This window comes from Chrysemys picta, chromosome 1, assembly GCF_011386835.1.
Source record: "Chrysemys picta bellii isolate R12L10 chromosome 1, ASM1138683v2, whole genome shotgun sequence".
Lineage (NCBI taxonomy): Eukaryota > Metazoa > Chordata > Testudines > Emydidae > Chrysemys > Chrysemys picta.
In genome coordinates, this window is record NC_088791.1 from 244,491,525 (window position 1) to 244,509,572 (window position 18,048).

Below are 18,048 nucleotides of genomic sequence, written 5' to 3' on the forward strand. Positions count from 1 at the left end.
GTGGGGTGGGGGTAGGTGTGTGCTGCACATCTACCCGATTACTGCAGCCCCTCCTTTTAAATGTGAAACCCAACCCATTGCTTGCTATGGGAAAGGGGGGCACTGCAGTTTGAAAACATTCCCACAGGTTATGAAGGCATAAGAAGCCAACCCAATTTTACTCTCCCTTTTTATCTCCCCCCAGGTGCAAATGTTTCTACGCTCCCCCTATCATCTCCATCTCTGCAGTTATCGCAGATTATAAGGCAAAAAAACCTTGCGATGACATGTTTTCTTAGCTGATGCAGTCCTCCCACACTGATAGGGCACAGCTTAATGCATAGAGGCATTCAGTGGCAGAGGTTAGGAAAGAATTAAGTGAGCACGAAGAGCAAAGGCAGGACGCGATGCTGAGGCTAATGGGGGAGCAAACTGACATGCTGAAGCGTCTGTTGGGGGAGCAAACGGACACGATGAAGCATGTGTTGGACCTGCAGGAAAGCCAACAAGAGCACAGACTCCCACTGCATCCACTGTGTAACCGCCTACCCTCCTCCCCATCTTCCATAGCTTCCTCACCCAGACGCCCAAGAATGTGGGGGGGCACCCTCTGGGCACCCAGCCACTCCACTCCAGAGGATGGCCCAAGCAACAGAAGGCTGTCGTTCAAGCAGTTTGATTTTTAGTGTGGCTACAATAAACAACATGGCCTTGTCCTTCCCTCCTCCTGGGTTACCTTGTCCGTTATCTAATTTTTTTTAATTAATAAAGAAACAATGCATGGTTTCAAAACAATAGCTACTTTATTTCAAAGGGGGGGGAGGGTGTTTGCCTTTCAGGGAATTAAAATCAACAAAGGGGGTGGGTTTGCATCAAGGAGAAACACACACAACTGTCACACCGAAGCCTGGCCAGTCATGAAACTGGTTTTCAAAGCCTCTCTGATGCGCAGCACGCCTTGCTGTGCTCTTCTAATCGCCCTGGTGTCTGGCTGCTCAAAATCAGATGCCAGACGATTTGCCTCAACCTCCCACACTACCATAAACGTCTCCCCCTTACCCTCACAGATATTATGGAGCACACAGCAAGCAGCAATAACAATGGGAATGTTGGTTGCGCTGAGGTCTGACCTACTCAGTAAACTGCGCCAGCGAGCTTTTAAATATCCAACGACACATTCTACCACCATTCTGCACTTGCTCAGCCTATAGTTGAACTGCTCCATACTACTGTCCAGGCTGCCTGTGTAAAGCTTCATGAGCCATGGGAGCAAGGGGAAGGCTGGGTCCCCAAGGATAACTATTGGCATTTCAACATCCCCAATGGTAATTTTGTGGTCTGGGAAGTAAGTCCCTTCTTGCAGCTGCTCGAACAGCCCGGGTTCCTAAATATGCAAGCAGCATGCACCTTTCCCGGCCATCCCACGTTGATGTCAGTGAAACATCCCTTGTGATCCACCAGTGCTTGCAGCGCCATTGAGAAGTACCCCTTGCAGTTCACGTACTGGTTAGCAAGGTGATCCGGTGCCAAGATGGGGATATGCATTCCGTCTATCGCCCCACCACAGTTAGGGAACCCCATTGCAGCAAAGCCAGCCACTATGACCTGCACATTTCCCAGAGTCACTACCCTTGATAACAGAATGTCAATGATTGCATCGGCTACTTGGATCACAGCAGCTCCCACAGTAGACTTGCCCACTCCAAATTGATACCCGACTGACCAGTAGCAGCCAGGCATTGCAAGCTTCCAGAGGGCTATCGCCACTCGCTTCTCAACTGTCAGGGCAGCTCTCATCTTGGTATTCCTGCGCTTCAGGGTGGGGGAAAGCATCTCACAGAGTTCCAGGAAAGTGGCCTTACGCATGCAAAAGTTTCACAGCCACTGTGAATCATCCCATACCTGCAACACTAGGCAGTCCCAACAGTCTGTGCTTCTTTGCCTGGCCCAGAATTGGCGTTCCACTGTAACAACAAGCCCTAGTGGCGCCATGATGTCCCAGTTGCCACAGTCTGTGCTTTCAGGAACGTCTGTGTCCATGTCCTCATCAAAATCCTCCTCGTGCTGGTGTCTCTTAGCCCAGTTCTGCATATACTCCAGGATAACATGCAAGGTGTTTACAATGCTCACAACGGCAGCGGTGACGGTGAGCTGAGCAGGCTCCATGCTTGCCGTGGTATGGCATCTGCAGGAGAGCAGGACAGCAGAGTTGCAGCAGAAGCAGTGGATGACGATGGTTAGCTGTCCTACTGCACCGTCTACAGACGGCAGCACCTAGGAGGACCAGAACGGATCCCCCGAGCTCGTTGCTGGGGAGCAGGAGAGCAGAGTTGCAGCGGAAGCGGTGGATGATGACTGTTAGCACTGCGCACATTTCAGACAAAGTGGAGAAATTTGCTATTGAGACTGAGCTCATTTACAAGAGCAGGAGAGCAGCAGAAGTGGTGGATGACGACGGTTAGAAGTCCTACTGCACCGTCTGCTGACAGCAGCACCCAGGACACAACAGCAACAGTGACAGTGAGCTGAGCAGGCTCCATGCTTGCCCTGGTATGGCGTCTGCATGGAAAAAAGGCGCGAAATGATTGTCTGCCGTTGCTTTCACAGAGGGAGGGGCAACTGACAACATGTACCCCAAACCACCCGTGACAATGTTTTTGCCCCCATCAGGCATTGGGAGCTTAACCCAGAATTCCAATGGGCGGCGGAGACTGCGGGAACTGTCTGATAGCTACCCACAGTGCACCGCTCCGTAAGTCAATGCTAGCCACGGTAGTGAGGACGCACTCCGCCGACTTAATGCGCTTAGTGTGGACTTACGCAATTGACTGTATAAAATCAATTTCTAAAAATCGATTTCTATAAAATCGACCTAATTTTGTAGTGTAGACATACCCTTAGCCTTTTCAATAAACTTTTAAGGCTGTCTGTGGAAGAGGAACAAGTCACCAGGAGAGAAACACCAGCCAATCAGCAAGTGGACAGGGCAGCAGGCATCCACAACTATTCCATTTAGCAGATTTATACTGTCCCTCCATTTCTTTACAGAGAGCCTACCTAAAATCAAACCATCTTAAAATCACTTCTGTTTAAAGCACCTTTTATCAAGTCCTAGACAAAAACCACATTAAGATGAAGTTAAGGTTGAGAGGAGAGTTGGACAAATAATGAATTTTTTTGGTTCACTGGCAGCTGCAAAAAAAAAAAAAAAAAAGAAAAAAAAAAATTCGTTTTGGGTGAAACCAAACATGACATTTGTCAATTTTTTTTCAGCAAATCGAAATGTCAACAACAACAAAAAAGTCAAAATTAATCAAAATATTTCAATATGACTGAAATGAAAATTTTCAAATCAAAACATTTCAGGAATGTCAAAAGGTAACATTTCGTTCCAACCGGAAATAATTGCATTTACACTTTCAGGCATTTTCACCTACACAAGCAAAAGACAAAATGGCCAGCGGAGGAGGTGCCAGCAGTGCCTCCTTTATATGCTGTCACTCATTCTTAGTGACAATTTGTAGGCATTTGTGATGAACAGCCATTGGGCCAGGGAAAAGAGTGTGAATGACTATGTCCTGGTGGTTAGGGCACTCACCTAGGATGTGAAAGACAAATCCCTGCTCCAGTGACTCCTTAATTATTTATAAAATGTGGAACAACTTCAAGAGGAGAGACTGAAAAAGCCCCATATTAGAATATCTCATAACCCAGTGCTTAGGACACTTTCCTGTAATGACCCAAGCAGGCATCCACAACTATTCCATTTAGCAGATTTATACTGTCCCTCCATTTCTTTACAAAAAGCCTACCTAAAATCAAACCCTCTTAAAAATCACTTCTATTTAAAGCACCTTTTATCAAGTCCTAGACAAAAAACACATTAAGATGAAGTTAAGGTTGAGAGGAGAGTTGGGCAAATAATGACCCAAGTTCAAATCTCTTCTCCAGATCAGGGGAGTTCCCTTACCACTGGGCTACAGCTTACAAAGGAGGAGGAGATGGTAGCACCCCCCCCCACACACACACACACACCTACCTCTTCCCCCATTTTGGGACTACTTTGCTTGCTTTTGTTAAAATGCCTGAAAGTCAAAATGCAATTTTTCAGGTCAAATCAAAATTAAACATTTTGTTTCAACGCTACTGAAAATTTTTGACTTTTTCTATTTTGTCAAAACTATTCAGAGAACTCGACACAAATTCACAAAAAGTTTCAGTTGACCTGAAACTGAATTTTTTAGTAAATAAACTATTTGTCCAAAAACATTTCACCCAGCTCTAGTTAAGAATACATGCTAGTAATTTAGGATAAAATACATTACAGGGATTCAAGCTTTATTAACCCAGTAAATTCACTTAAGGTTAAATTTAAAAGAAAACCAGACATGTTAAGGAATGGAAATTCACAGTTAGGACACCCAAACAACCTTAACTTTGCTCTGTAGTGACATTATGAGGGGAAATTAAAAAAAAATTCGAATGGGTCTTTCAAAATCACTGTACAGTACTCTAATCTGGATCCACACAACATTAAAAAGCCTACACTACATTTGCATGGTTTTTGCAGTGTCACTACAGAGCAGAGTTGGAGGATAAACATTGTCATGAAGAATAACGAGAAAAAATTACCAATAATCATAAAATATATATTCAAATGTATCCTATGCACAAGATTTCAGAGTTTAAACTATACAGGAAGTTTGACAAGGCAAAACTAAGGTTGTTTGGGTGTTCTAAATCTGCATTTCAGTGCAAATATTCAGAAAATTCATTCTGAATGCACAGAGTAAGTTCTGTAATCTTGGAGTGGATATGATATATTCCAGACATAATGCAGGATTCAACTTCTTTGTTAAGTGCAAAATTAAACTCAACCTTAACTATGGAGTCTGTACCAATGCCTTCACAACAAGTCAGTGAGTCATGAACAACATTATTTAAATTCTTTCCTCTGCTGTTCAACATATTTATTAATGATCTGGAAAAGGGAGTAAACAGTGAAGTGGCCACGTCTGCAGATCATACAAAATTATTCAAGATAGTTAAGTCCAAAACTGACCACGAAGAGTTGCAAAGGGATCTCACAAATTGGGTTACTGGGTGACAAATGGCAGATGAAATTCACCATTGAGGAGTACAAAGTAAGGCACATAGGAAAAAATCATCCCAACTACACATATATAATGATGGGTTCTAAATTAGCTGTTACCACTTAGGAAAGATCTTGGCGTCACCATGGATATTATTCTGAAAACTTCAGCTTAATGTGAAGCAGCAGTCAAAAAGGCTAACGATGTTCGGAACTATTAGGAAAAGGATAAAAAATAAGACAGAAAATATCATAATGGCTCTATAGAACTCCATAGTGTGCACACATCTTGAATACTGTGTCCAGTTCTGGTCACCCCATCTCTAAAAAGATGTAGTGGAACTGGAAAAGGTTCAGGGAAGGGCAACAAAGATGATCAAGGTAATGATTTCCGTACAGGGAGAGACTAAAAAGATTAGGGCTGTTCAGCTTAGAAAAAGAGATGACTAAAATGGGATATGATAGAAGTCTATATCTTCATGAATGGTGTGGAAAAAGTGGATACAGGAGTGTTATTTACACTTTTCCACAATACAAAAATCAGGTGTCACTCAATGAAATTAACAGGGAGCAGGTTTAATACAAATAAGAGGAGGTTTTTCTTCACACAGCACACAATTAACCTGGGGAACTCATTGTGATGACCAAAAGTATAACTGGGCTCAAAAAAGAGCCAGATCAGTTCATGGAGGATAGCCATGGTAGTCAGGGATGCTTGGGGTGACCTAAACCTCTGACTGCCAGAAGCCAGGAGGGGAAATCTGGGGTGGATCATTCAAACTGCCCTGTTTTGTACACTCACCCTGAAGCTCTGGTACTGGCCATTGTCAGAGACTGGTTACCGGGCTAGATAGACCATTGGTCTGACCCAGAATGACAGTTCTTATGTTCTGATGTTTGCAGAATCAGCACTCTAGTCTACTGCTAGGTAACAACATGCCTCAAACAAACATGATTTGCAGATAATTGATTCCTGTAGTCTCCATATTTTTCTGAAATAACATCACTGCACATTACTTGTAGCTTTGATTTGTTTTATTTGATTCTAGTTTTTTCTTTTTTTAAGGTGAAGAGTGCAGTTGAATGGATTAGTGCTGAAATGAACCTTACACGGTAAATTACATCTGCACTATTATTTCTCAAATGAGCTAGTGCCACTTTAAATCAAGCTACTTTTACTTCAGTGTCTTTAATTTTATAAGTGCTTTGCTCCAGAGCTTTCTATTAAGTGAAGTGTTTTTTAAATGAGTCTTAAATAATTTAAATATATCTTTTCTGAAGAATATCCCCTTCTAAGCAGGATTTTGTCAATTTTATGTCTTTTAAGAAAAAAGAAAAACAGAGAAAGTACTTTATGATTTCATCCACAGCATTATAAAAACAAGAGAAACCGGGCTTTAAAAAAAAAAAAAAAAAAAAAGCCTCAACATTCAGAAGCAGGCACGAACTGACAAGGATTATAATGTGGTGATTTATTTGCCTTGTTTCCATCTCTTCCTACTTTAATGAAGTCACGAATGAAAGACAAATAAGGGATGTTTCTTATTTTTAATTGGTGTGAAGGGTTGTGTTGTATTTGTTGGCGTTCTGAACCAGGCTACTTTATCATCTTAATTCTACCCCTCCCCACACTCATGCCCCTACAGCTCTCATACTCATATTGTTTCACAATTTTAGATCATTTAAAAAAAATGGTTTGAATGCCCTAACTTTCTGCCAGCTCATTCCTGTATAGGTGACTGGAAATGCCAGGTTTCTGCTTGTGGCGCTCCCTCCCATGGCTTCATTGTGAGGAGGAAATGGCGTTCTGTGCTGCAACCCCTCTATATGGAACTGAAAAGGGATTCAGCCGACCTAACCAGAAGATCTCGATGGAGATAAAGGCCATCTGTGTGGAAACCCTGTACCTCTCTAAACTGCCTTCCTGGATTCAACTAGTGCCTTTCTCCCTCTTGGAACCATGCTGCCAGGGACTCCTCTACCAGCCCCAGACCCCTCCTCCAGACAGATGTCTGCATTAACTTGTCAAGTTCTACAAAAGCTTCATTAAACTTAGGTTGGAATCCTCACGAGTTGGAGGGGGATGAGTAAAGAGCTACATAGACTGGCCGTCTTACCTGCCCTGACCCCTGTCTCCCAAAGCCCAGCTTCCTCCACACCCATGGATCCCTGGAGGAACATTTGGGGAGGGGAAAGGGAACAATGCCACAGAAACAGCAATCCCCTATGTAGGCCAGGATTTTGGCTTCTCCTTGCAGAGAAGGCAGCTTGGACCAAAAATCCATAAAATGATTCCTAAATGGTAGCAGCCAAACCACATCTCAGATATTAGTGAGCAGCATGATACAGGTACAGTATGAGAGCTACTGGCAATATCCTGTGAGGGAATGGAATTAAAACACTGTTACTACCCCCGTCAAGAAGAAATTATATGGGTAAAATGGGGCAAGGTAAAGAATTATTAACACAACAGCGACAAAGGTGGGCTATATGATACGCCTTCCTTCGATATGCACTAACTAGTTCATGAGACAACATAGAAGTGAGCAGCAACTCACCCTCCACCCGTTTGGTGGTCAGTAAATTTAGGTGAGCTGTCACCTTATTTCACCCTCCCTTATTAAGTTCTTGCACTTCTCTGTTAGGCAACTAAGAATGGAATAAGTTGGATGATGACTATGATAAGTTTTGCATGATCTCTAATTTTCTAGCAATATTGCTAAATAAGTAAGTCTTTGTACTGTACTATTGGAGAAAGATGGATGGATCAAACTCAGACTCAGTGTCAATAGGTAAACAGTGTAAACTCCGTTGATTTACCTAAAAGCCCTTGTGGTAGGCCTGAATTTGCCTTGTTTCATTTTAGAGTAAATCTCAAGGACAAATGTCTGTATTTTGTCCTGCACTGTTAAGTCTCCAGCACTGAGCAGATGACAACTGCAACTTAATTGGTTTAGTCACTGACCTGCTGGATTGTGAACTACATCCAAGACTGCAATGGGCCTTCTCTTTGGGGCAATGCAACACCCTTGTGTCTTGAAATTGCATTGTGATAAGCCTTTGAATGTCTAGCCCCAGAACTCCCCTTTCAACTTCACAGCCCTGTACGAATAAGGCCACTCCAGGGGCATGCCATGACAGAAAGAGTGCAGATATTTGTACTCTGGGAAAAATATAAGTGGTGGGTATTACTTAAGAGACATTTTTCTTCAGATATGAATGTACACACATATACTAACATGATATTACTATTTGCTCAAGATAAGGGAGAAATGTAGTTTCTGGAGCAGATGTGTAAAGTAAGAGCAGGGAGCTGAAAGGCAAGAGAGTGAAGAATGACTAAGCAAGTGCCTAGAAATATTAAAGGGCTGTTATTTGTCTCTGTGTTTGACATTTTGCCTACAGAGTGCCCTCAGACGTAATACTACGCATCAGAAAAGGTGACATTCTTTGTCTAATCCTTTAATATCTTGATGGGTTGCACACACTTTTGGATACATACACAATGGTCACTTGTTCAAAGTGAGGGTTGAGTCAGGGAATGAATCATAAAAATACACATCTTACCATACTAAAAAGGTTCTGATACCATGGTGCTGATAAATTGAATTCTACACTATTCCTATTGACAGATTTTACAAATCTGCCCCATTAACATATATGTAGATCTCACTCCATACATGAATGTGAATGATATTTATATTAACAGCAGCATTATTCCTCTGAACGATTTGCAAAGAAATCAGAGATGATAAAGAAGCCACACCATAAATAAGATAGAGCCAAAAATATAAGGAAGGGCAAAGGAGTCACAAAAAACTGAACTGATGCTCAATTTAGGCCAGACCCTGTTCTGTCCTGTACACAGACACATGGGAGTAACCAAGTATAAAGTGCTTCCTTGTGCCAGCAACCAACACCACCATTCACAGGGCAAGAGGGGAAGCACACTCTGCACAGCGTCTACGTTCCCAGGCTGAACAAGAGATGGGAGGGCAGCCTTCCCCGCTACAACTCACAGGTCAGCAGAGCTGTCCTCATGCATCAGTAACTGCGTGCTGCACCGGATATTGACTTGGAGAACTTTACTACTTCTCCAGAGCAGTAAGGAAACCAGGAGGGAGATTGTGAATCCTAGAGTTACACTATTTCCTAGGCAACTCCAGAAAAACACAACCGTATGCAGCCTCATTGCTCAGAGCAGACTGAAAGCTTATCACATATTTATAATAATAAAATCATAATTAATAAATATAAATCACCTTCAGCTGAGATACTAGGGGTTCTGTACAGCTGAAATATAAAACCTACCAGCCACAAGAGAAGATTAAACCAGATCATGTAATAACCACAAAACAAATTTTTTTTTAAGTAACAAATCGTTAAAAGTTCCTCTTCCTCTCCAAGTGCAATTTTTATTTTTAGTAATAACCAGAGAGAGAGAGAATGAATGGCTCTATAGCCAGTGCTCATGGCATTCACCTGAGGGGAGGACAGCCAGGTTCCAGTCCCTGCTCCAATGAAAATTTAAATTATTTATACAAAATAGAACAGCTTCAACAGAAGAGACAGAGAAACCCATCCCAGAATATCAAATATCCCAGTGGTTAGGCACTCACCTGGGATGAGAGATTTGGGTTCAAGTCCCTACTCCAGAGCAGATGTGGTATTCAAACCACATCCCAGGTAAGTGCCTTGGGCTATTGAGTATAAAGGAGTTACTGCCACCATCTCCTCCTCGGTTTGGTGAAAAACTGAAACATGTCAAAGCAAACTGTTTCAATGTTTCCAAATTTTTTCTTTCCGACCAAAACAATCCACCAGAATGGACCCGAGTTCACTAAATGTTTCAGTGGACCCAAATCTGCATTTTTCAGAAAAAGAAGATTCAGCCAAAAAAAAAAAATTCACCCAGCTGTAGTCTCCACATTGTTTTGGAGGGGAAAATAATGACAGAGAAAAAAAGCATCCTGGCCCTAGAGTCCACTTGCTCTGCCACTACACATCAGGAACCCCATCAACTAAGTCACACCAGTGTAAGTCTGAGGAAAATCAAGCCCATAAAATTTTGTAGCAGTGTGTGTGATGTGTGTATTTTAGTCAATATGTTATGTTGTGTGCAATATATCTGAGTTACAATTCTGTTAAAAATTTAACTTTGCATTCTTGACATTTATGCACATAAAATCTTAATCAAAAGGATGCATTAATGTAGATTTCTGCACTTGATTTCCTTGTTTTTAAGAGAATTAAAAAAATACAAAGGAAAAAGAAACAGGATTGATAAAAATCTGAATGTGAGCTGGGATATTCAAATCACCCCACATTCAAATCTCTGTCTGTGTCCATAGACGGTCTTTTGTTTTATTCTTAGATTGTAAGTTCTTTGGGGCAGGGATTGTCTTTTTGCTTTGTGTTTGTACAGCACCTAGCACAATGAGATCCTGGTTTATGATGGGGGCTTCCAGATGCTACAGTAACACAAATAATAAATGTTCTAGGACTTAATAATCAAATAAATGGGCTAGTGAAGTAAACAGTTGAGAGGTTTTTTTGGTCGGAAGGAGGACAAGGTCACTGCAGAGTGAGGAACAAGGGGCTGCATGGGGCTTTTGGAAGATAGACTGAAAATGCTTGTCACTCTGGTGGGTGGAGCATTAGGCAGGTGGGAGATGGTCAGGTTGGGGTTGTTTGTCACTTGGTAGGAGTCCTCAGACAACTTTCCATCCTCTCTACCGCTAACCATAGCCTTACCATCTCTCGATGTTCTTCTCCATCAAAACGATCTCTCCTCCTTTGTTGTACCCCACTCCCTTTCTTGAAAGAGCCTGGGGCAAAGCTACCCCTGTGCTGTGCATGGTGTAGTGTGACTGCTTTGAACTATATGTACCCTGAACAATATGAATCTGGAGCGTTCCACATCTTGACTGGCCATGCTCAGAGCTTCTGTATGTCTGGAGTTCTGAATAATGAAATAAAGCTTTTGGGGGAGCCTGAAATATCCTCACTTTCCTAAGCAGGCACTAGTCTGTGAGCTCCTGTCATTGTATCATTTAACTTTTCCTCAGTAGCTGAAACTCACATAGACATGAACGTAGTCTTGGCAACATCTCTAAGTTTTGACATTGATTGGGGTTTCCTATTCGTTTTCTGCCAACAGGAATGGCATAATCGTCAATGAATAAATCATTTCTCGAACTAGAAGGGCTATCAAGTAACTAAAACATCGCTTAACATAACCCGGAAAAAAATATTTCCTACTGGAAGTGCCATGAGCATTCTGAACCAAAAGAAAAAATATTAAGGACCATACTTACTATATGTCGTGCTGCAAAGACTCCATCAACTATTGCACAACAGAATGCTGCTACCACTCCAAAGCTGATAAATACGATGGATGCTACCAACTAGAAAGAGAAAAGAGGATTTAACAACTTGTTCAATGCAATTCTTGAGACACAATTATAAAACAAATTGCTTTGGCAAACTAGAACGAGACGTTTCACTTGTGTCATCAAATGTAATCACTTAGTTTGCCACCAATTCAGTGAGAATACCGGTGGCACAAGGCAACAAGGCAGAAATTCTTGCAGCTACCAGTACCGCTGAATTGATAGAAAACCCAGTTTGTTGGAAAAGCTTAAATCTTTCCATTAAAAATAGCTGCAAGAGCTATTAAATGCAATGGTGATTTCTCCTAAATCAAGTGTATCAAATAAACCAGCAGTGGTCTCTGTAGGGTGCATGGCAAAGACAAAAGCCACTTCCCCATTGGCTCATATAAATCTGTAAAGTATTGCTACAGCAGTAGCAATTCACGCGCACAAATATTAGCTTGTTGCAAGGTTCTTAACCAGCCAAATGCACATCCGTCAACTGTAAGAAAGCTTTTGCTACCCCAACCAGTTTATTTATTCTTTTTCCCTTAGAAAAATCCGAGGACTAAAGTTATATTCCATGTTTAGCTCCTCCACATTGTTTATAAGATTTTCCAAAACTGCCTGGAATCACCTCATTTCCTCTGGAGTTTGTTTAAACATTTCCCAACATTTAAGATGTTCTGAATACATTAAGTGAAGCATTTTATTTATTTAAATCAAAACAAAGTAGAAATACCATCAAAATATCCCAACTTTGATATGCCCTAGTACGCTACAATTAAATGTTATAGCACATCATTCACACTATATCATAATACTCATCAGCTACAATAATGGAAATGTAGCTAAGTACAGTAGACAAAGTGATGTATCAATGGTTGGTAAGAAGTGCTGGAGTGGCAGGGAAACAGAGTATAAGAAAAGGAGCTCTGGCAGTTTGTACACTTACAGGTGCCCTTTCAACCTTTTAAGCCATCTAAGTCAATTAATATACCTTAAATAATTATTTGCCCCGACAATCTTCTCACCTTGACGCTGATCCTATTTACCTCTATGTACTGAGAGGAGTCCCACTGATCGCAACAGGGCTTCTCACAGAATATAAACTTAAGCATTTGCATAAGTCTTTGCAGGATCAGAACCTTTATTCCTAAGGTGCAGTGGGGGAGGTTTAAGGTTTATTTTATTATTTAATATGAGCTCTCCCCCACATTGACTCCAACAGAGACCAACTCTCCCTTTACAGGAGCTGGTGCCAGTAACTGCAGGAGGCAGGTGACACTATACAGATCCTTAGGGGTTGTCTACACTTACTGGGGGATTGACGTGCGGCGATCGATGCATCGGCAGTTGATTTAGCGGATCTAGCGAAGACCCGCTAAATCGACCGCTGATTGCTCTCCCATGGACTCCTGTCCTCCACCAAATTGAGAAGAATAAGGGGAGTAGACGGGAGAGCGTCTCCCATCGACATCGCGTAGCGTGGACCCCGCGGTAAGTAGATCTAAGCTACATCGATTTGAGTTATGCTATTCCCGTAACTCAAATTGCGTAGCTTAGATCGAATTTTCCCTGTAGTGTAGATAAGGCCTTATTCTCACCATCATGGAATCTTCTGTCTTTAAAGATTTTCATTGAAATGGGCATCCTCGAAGTGGCTATGGGTTTCCCCCCTCTGCTCTCTCCCAAGTCTCTTACTCAGTCTGAATCTAAACTATAGAGGTGGAAGGAAAGCACATTGGAGCAGCAACGGGGGAGTCGTTGGTCTTCCTGTGTGTTTTATAGTGCCTAGCACATTTGTTTTGCTACCACAATATAAACAACAATCATAATCTGCAACTGCTGGTTTTCATCTTACAAGTCTACTAGCGACAGCTCTGGACTTCATTTCAATTATCTCATTAAGATTGTAATTAAAATCAATTAAGGACATATTTATTCATGGAACAGAAGGGCCAGTGTTGCCCTTCTCTTAACAGATAGAGACCAATTCTTATGCCAGCCACACACACTTAATAACAGTTGCTTATTCTTAGTTAAGTATTGGGCTCAGTAGACTTGTGGTTTGCCTATGATCCAATGAGCACTCTATCACTAACATCATCCTCCAAGCACATAATTCATTACTTAAAAACATGTTACAAAAATATTACACAGCTGATACATCAGCCACACTAAGACAACACATAATTCCCAGTACTCTAAGCATGCATTAAATTGATACAAAGGACCAATAAAGGCCAGAGCAGCCTCATTGGCAGAAGCTATTAAGGAGACACATGCTCAGAGTAGTTCACAACTGCCCTGGCTAGAACTCTTTCCTGGTCATTGCCACCACTTATTTTTGGGACTTCACTGGCCACCATGTGCCTTTTGGTGAAGGAGAGGTTTTGGATACTTTCTAATACTGCAACCTCCCTCCACTCAGAGAACTTATTTCTCCAGGGACTCCGTACCTGGGTTTGTATCAGCAGAATTCAGCGTACACATAAACTGAACCTGGCTCACAGTTCCCACCTGCAACTTTAACCAAAGAAAGAAAGAAAGAAACAAACCATAACAGCACCTTTAACACACAGTTCCATTAGAAAGAACAGGAGTACTTGTGGCACCTTAGAGACCAACAAATTTATTTGAGCATAAGCTTTCGTGGGCTACAGCATATATGTATGTATATATATATATCTCCTCAATATATGTTCCGTTCTATGCATCCGAAGAAGAGGGCTGTAGCCCACGAAAGCTTATGCTCAAATAAATTTGTTAGTCTCTAAGGTGCCACAAGTATCCCTGTTCTTTTTGCAGATACAGACTAACACGGCTGCTACTCTGAAAGTTCCATTAGAGAATTTTGAAAATGTCTGTTATTTGCTATATTGACAGTAATTTCTCCTTTAAAAGCACATGATGTACCCAAGAAAAATCCAGGTCTGAATTATCAAACTGGCCCCTAGAACGGCACTCACACATTCCATATAATACATTCATTTGCATGCACAAGCCTCATATTTGAATTTCAAAATGCTGGTTACACACACAGAAAATTTGCTGGCATGGCATCAGAGACCCATTTGAAAAATTTGGCCCTCTTTATTTCTGTTTAAGCATTTATTTTTAAATATGTTATTTGCTTGCTGTAGAGCCATTATTCTCCATCATATTCTGTCACTGTCGTTATGTTAATACATATTGGCTTATTTAAAAAATTTAAGCCAGTGGGTGGGTAGGTAGAGAATCTTATAGCACATCCTTGTGTAGTAGCAGATTTTTAGGCAGACACGCATCAATTCCATTTAAGATTGAGGTGACTCATTCACTGAATTTGACAAACTAGACAGAAGCCTTCTCCCAAGCCAAATTGACTGGCCTATGCTATCGTTTAAGCCATGCTGGGCAGAAAGCCAGTTTGTGCAGACCTTATGTAGACTTTCCCACTTTCCCTGTACTTTCTTTCTGTTCCTCAGTGGTTTTATGGCATATTCCATACTCCCTTCCTGCTCCCTCTGTACCATCCTTCTCTCTTCTGGACTCTTTGGAAATCCTGATAACCACTATAAACAAACACTCACTGGGAAAGACAGACTTCTTTGTTTTGATCCATCCATCTTAAGAACATAAGAACAGCCATAGTGAGTCAGCCCAAAGGTCCATCTAGCCCAGTATCCTGTCTTCCAACAGTGGCCAATGCCAGGTGCCCCAGAGGGAATGAACAGAACAGGTAATCATCAAGTGATCCATCCCCTGTTGCCCATTCCAAGTTTCTGGCAAACAGAGGCTAGGGACATCATCCCTGCCCATCCTGGCTAATAGCCATTGATGGACCTATCCTCCTTGAATTTATCTAGTTCTTTTTTGAACCCTGTTATAGTCTTGGCCTTCACAACACCCTCTGGCAAGGAGTTCCACAGGTTGACTATGTGTTGTGTGAAAAAATACTTCCTGTTTGTTTTAAACCTGCTGCCTATTAATTTCATTTGGTGGCCCCTAGTTCTTGTGTTATGAGGAGGAGTAAATAACACTTCCTTATTTACTTTTTCCACACCAGTCATGATTTTATAGACCTCGATCATATTCTGCCTCCCCCTTTGTTGTCTCTTTTCCAAGCTGAAAAGTCCCAGTCTTATTAATCTCTCCTCATACAGCAGCCGTTCCATACCCCTAATCATTTTTGTTGTCCTTTTCTGAACCTTTTCCAAGTCCAATTTTTTATTTTTATTTTTTTGTGATGGGCGGCGACAACATTTGCACACAGTATTCAAGATGTGGGCGTACCATGGATTTATATAGAGGCAATATGATGCTGTAATAAATCACTCATGTAACTTGGCGCTTTAATTTAAAAACAAAACAACAGTTCACAATCAATTAATCATATACAAATATTCATTTTTAACTATTATCTAATATTTATACAAAGCTTTTCATCCTGAAGAATAACACTGAATACAGCACATAAAATTCTAATTGTAACAAAGAAGCTGTTTTGGATTAACACAAGTGAATAAAAGTAAATTATTGGCTTTTTGAACACCTATAATTTCATAATAATTTCCCTCTAGCTGATGCCTTACATAGAGTACCATGTTTTACCCTAGAGCAAATCACTACATATTCATTATGAAGCCCTGAAAGAGTGAAGTTAGACTTTAAAACTTCACATCCCATAACTACAGCAACATTGGTGGACACCAGTGTCTTCAAGCAGAAAAATTGATAGTGTGACAGTACCAAATTATGATCTTGCAATCCTGCATCATGTGATATATACATATGGGGTAATATTGTACCACCCACTTTGAAATAAAATACCTCAATGAAATCAATAGAAATTCTGCTTAAAAACTGATGGCACAATATGGCCCATGTCTTTCAAATGACATAATTCATGGGTGCTTTTTTAATATATCCTTTCATCTCTTCATGCACACAGAGCTATCATTAAAGTTTATTCTAGTTACTTATGGGATGTTGGACTGTGCTGTCACAGTGTAAGTAAAGTTGCTAAGACTTATGGTCTCTTTATCTGAAAGACAGTGGACATACAAAAACCCTAAATCAAGCCAATCTATATGAAGCTCCAAGATATCTCTATCTTGTTTTTCAAGCCATAGCAGTCACTCAAATAATTAGTGTATTCATCCGAGTGCTACCAAATTGCCTATCTGAGCTGAGAATGAATTACTGGAACCTGACCCAGAGTTGCCTTTCCTATTTCACACATGAGCAACTTATTGATGATTTACACTCCAAAATCAATGTTTTCCCCTCACGAGAATCACTTAAATCCTCTAACAAGATTTTGCTAACTTTCAGCTTCAGAATTCCAATACTGAGTTCATCTATAAGAAATGCCTACATAAAGGTACACAGTAAACTGGTTTTGTAAAAAATTGTGGGGTTAATTCTGCAGCCCTCTTTCACGTTAATGATCATTTACCCATGCAAACACTTTCATGGATTCAAAAAGATTGACTCTGGTCTAGATTCTGCCACCCTTACTCATATTGAATAGTAATTTAGGGTAGCATTCTTACTTAGGCACCTAACTCCCATTAAAACAAAACGGGGAGGGAGTTAGGCATCTATACACCTTTGTGAATCCCACCCTTACTCTGAGTGATCTCCTACTGAAATGAATATAACAACTTGTGGAGTAAGGTAATATGTGGTGTGAGTGAAGATGACAGAATGAGGCCTTACTTCAGCTGGTTCTTTTGGTTCATTCAAAATTTATGTAAAATATCTCCAGATACGAAAAAGATTAAAAGAAACAGAAAGAAAACAGAACAAAGAATATCTTAAAATAAAATTACAGACTAATATTGTCTCTCCAACTCTATTTTTCTTAGTGAGAGACAAAAATCAAACTACAAAATGAGATACTTCACAAAAAATGCAGCTAAGACAGCAAAGTGAAGAAAACTTGTAAATTCAAAAGCTTATTCTTATGACTGGTATGACTGCTAGAGTTGTTATATTACTGAACTTCCAACTGTTGGTCATTGACAGGGAAAGAAGAACAGTAGTAAATAAATTGTAATGGACAATTTTACTAAGTGGCAGCCAGTGAAAAATAGGGGTCGATTTAAAAAGAAAATAACAGGTTCAGATCAATGACAGAATCTCATATACATCTTAATATTGGCTATCATGTTTTATATGGTAAGTTCTTCTTTATTAATAAGAATTCCTTTTAACATTGATTCAGTAAAAATACCTGCTTTAACTGTTATATTGCTATGCAACTGAACTTTTCCACCTCTATTATTATTGGAACATATTATTGGCACTGGTACAGAATACAATAATTTGGTTGTTTCCAGGGGAAACATGTACAGTCAATTAATAGACAGTGAAAACTGTCTTAAGTGAATAATCAAAAGAAAACCAAATCAGCTGTTTAAACAGATATTTTTGAAAAAAGGACTGGACTAGCGCTCTGTATCGAACAGTCCTGCACGCATTTACTACTGGATAGAGAGTCCACTATCATGACTAGCCCCACTGAAATATAAACAGCTGAAATATAAAATACTAAAATGGGAAAAGCTAAAGAAAGGGTAGATTTGTGAACAGTTGTTTTCTAAGAAAACAGAT

The 18,048-nt window shown here is 40.6% G+C and overlaps 1 protein-coding gene across 6 annotated transcripts in view; it reads right to left on the reverse strand.

Annotated features, from left to right (window-relative positions):
* The window catches only part of TMEM255B (transmembrane protein 255B), a 117,642-nt gene that overhangs the window by 59,965 nt on the left and 39,629 nt on the right, over positions 1-18,048 (reverse strand). For all 6 annotated transcript variants that reach the window (XR_010600432.1, XM_065591789.1, XM_065591772.1 and 3 more), the window contains exon 4: positions 11,389-11,478. Coding sequence is in view for 5 of the 6 variants with exons in the window: in XM_065591789.1 (XP_065447861.1) it covers positions 11,389-11,478 (90 nt within the window). In the remaining variant the exon portion in view is untranslated. The remainder of the gene's footprint in view (positions 1-11,388; positions 11,479-18,048) is intronic.